Genomic DNA, 2,330 nt, shown 5'->3' with positions numbered 1-2,330 from the left:
GAATAGACTACACACATTAATACACCAAGCCACTTCATTAGTAACGGCTAAATAGTAAGTATTACGTGACAAGCAAAAAAATATTTCGGATGACGTATTGTGGGGAAAATTCCTGACTCCTGAAATTGGCGCCCATAGTTTGAGAGAATTAGCTGCAGATGTCAGTACATGCAAGCAGCGTGCCTACTCGATAAATCCGTCATTGTGACCAACAAAACTGGGTGGATGCGAAAATCGGTAGGATTGGGAAAAGAAGGTAGCATTGTCGAAGTGTCATTCTTAGAAAAAATAATAAACAAGCATGGTGGTTTTTGCAGCTTCCCTCTCTCTTCTTTATTGATATGGGAGAATGGTTATAACGAAGATTATAAATATATTCCTGCTGATAGTGATTTCCGAAGGTAAAACAAATAATAAAACACGCTATATTGGTTGGAGAGCTCTCAAATGGCCTTGCAGTAGTATAATAGTGATTATTGTAGAACGACAACCGTGATGGTTGTCCCAATACTTTTGTTATTACAGAATATCAGCATTCGGTTATGTGTCTCCACCTTATGTAAAATTCGTTAGTTAATTTAGACATACAAGTAAAGGAACCCGTTTAGCTAAATTCATCATTATTCCATTTCACAAAAGCTTTGGCAGTACGGAAATGTTTACCAGGTATGCAGTTTCAAGAAGTCTGTACTACATATCGTGGAGTTGATCAGAAATCATATAATAGTTAGATTTAGTTTATTTATATATTTATTTGTGATTTGATGTGAATGCTTATGTTACTATAGGAGTGAAATGTATGAATTAAAAGACAAGAATTTTATGTTTTTATAGAGATTATGAGCCGAAAATTATTTCGAGCCCCTTGCCAAAATTAATTCATTGTAATTTTTGATAGGAAATACATTTAATGTCATGTGATTGTTTTACAGATACTTGTATTTATTTTTCTTTTTGCTTTAGTCGTTGAAGTCTTTGCTCCTAAATTTCAGAAACGTCACATTGCTGTAGATCACTGCCACTTTTCATTGATCTCATTTTCCTTACTTTAATAAAAGGCACACAGCATGGCCACAAACACTAAGAGTATCTGCAGCAGTCGGTGAGAGTCATGGAGTGTCTCTCTGCCCATGAATCAGGCTTGATATTGGTATGCACTGAGTTAGAGCTTCCATCAGGAGCATATAGTCTCAGCTTGAGGAGGTATACCCATGTTATGATTTGCATAGTGCAATCCACACATTTTATAATGCTGCTACCTGAATAGTAGCAGCCAGGCAAGTCAAGTTTGGATTTTGACAGCCATTTTCTCAGAAATGGCTCTGTACTCAAAGAACTGTGCCTAATACAAGATGGTTTTCTTAATAAGTGAAGTGGTGTGATTAAAAGTTCATTTTCCACAACACCTAGACTAGCTTTTATTTATTTAATTTTTATGCATTTATTGAGTTTTTGAACATTATCCATTATTTTGTTTTTATTTAAAAAGTATCTGAGAGTAGATTCTGTCTTCACCCTCAGGTAAAAGCATCCTCAGTTGGGCCCAATTGATAGACCTAGTCCCTGTCTCCAAACGTCAGAACCAACGCAAGACAGGATATATAAACTAAACATAACATAAATCATCAGCAGGAGTTTGGACAAACATTAAAAAACTCCACATGCATGAGGCATTGCACCTGTGGCCATGCAGGCTTTTGTCTGAGGATGGGGACAAGAGTCCAGTCTCTTTAACATTTTTAAATAAAATGGAACACTTGATAATGCCCAGAAACTCAATAATTGTGTTTATATACCATTGTCACAAACTTCTAGATTTTATTTAATTTTTGTGGCTTACTTGATGCTGTCATTAGCTCATACCATATTTCTATATGTATAATATAAACTCCGTTGTAAATGCAACACTTTATTGTAGTTCTTGTCCCCCTTCTTTCACACTACATGTTTCGGCTGCAACCGGCCATCATCAGGTGTATTTTACTTCATGTAACTGTCACACTGCACTCAATATTAACATTTAAACTCCAGATTTCCAATTGTTCATTGCTCTGTCATCAATCGGCACCCAATATTCCAGAACTTCCCTTGTCGATTTGGCAATTATGTTTAAAATCTTTATTAATATTGACTCGTTGATTGGTTTATAATTTTAAATTCTCAATTTAGCTTTAATATTTAAAATTTATATTTAAATTTAAAATAAAAAATCACAGAGATACCTGCTCTATGCTTGTATGTGCTGCAGCGGCTACCTCTTGCTTTCAGCACAACTCGCGTGTTATCTGTAATATACAGATGTTCGTGTTACTATGTTTGTACGTTATTCC

General features: G+C 35.2%; 1 protein-coding gene across 4 annotated transcripts in view; it reads left to right on the top strand.

Annotated features, from left to right (window-relative positions):
- The first annotated feature begins 234 nt into the window (after positions 1-234).
- LOC111872530 overlaps positions 235-2,330 on the top strand; it is a 50,196-nt gene continuing 48,100 nt past the window's right edge. For all 4 annotated transcript variants that reach the window (XR_002844238.2, XR_004513909.1, XM_023866539.2 and 1 more), the window contains exon 1: positions 235-401. Coding sequence is in view for 2 of the 4 variants with exons in the window: in XM_023866539.2 (XP_023722307.1) it covers positions 350-401 (52 nt within the window). In the remaining 2 variants the exon portion in view is untranslated. The remainder of the gene's footprint in view (positions 402-2,330) is intronic.

The sequence above is a fragment of the Cryptotermes secundus genome, unplaced genomic scaffold (assembly GCF_002891405.2).
Source record: "Cryptotermes secundus unplaced genomic scaffold, Csec_1.0 scaffold537, whole genome shotgun sequence".
Classification (NCBI taxonomy): domain Eukaryota; kingdom Metazoa; phylum Arthropoda; class Insecta; order Blattodea; family Kalotermitidae; genus Cryptotermes; species Cryptotermes secundus.
The sequence above is the reverse complement of the archived record's forward strand: the minus strand, read 5'-3'. Positions and strand labels throughout refer to the sequence as shown.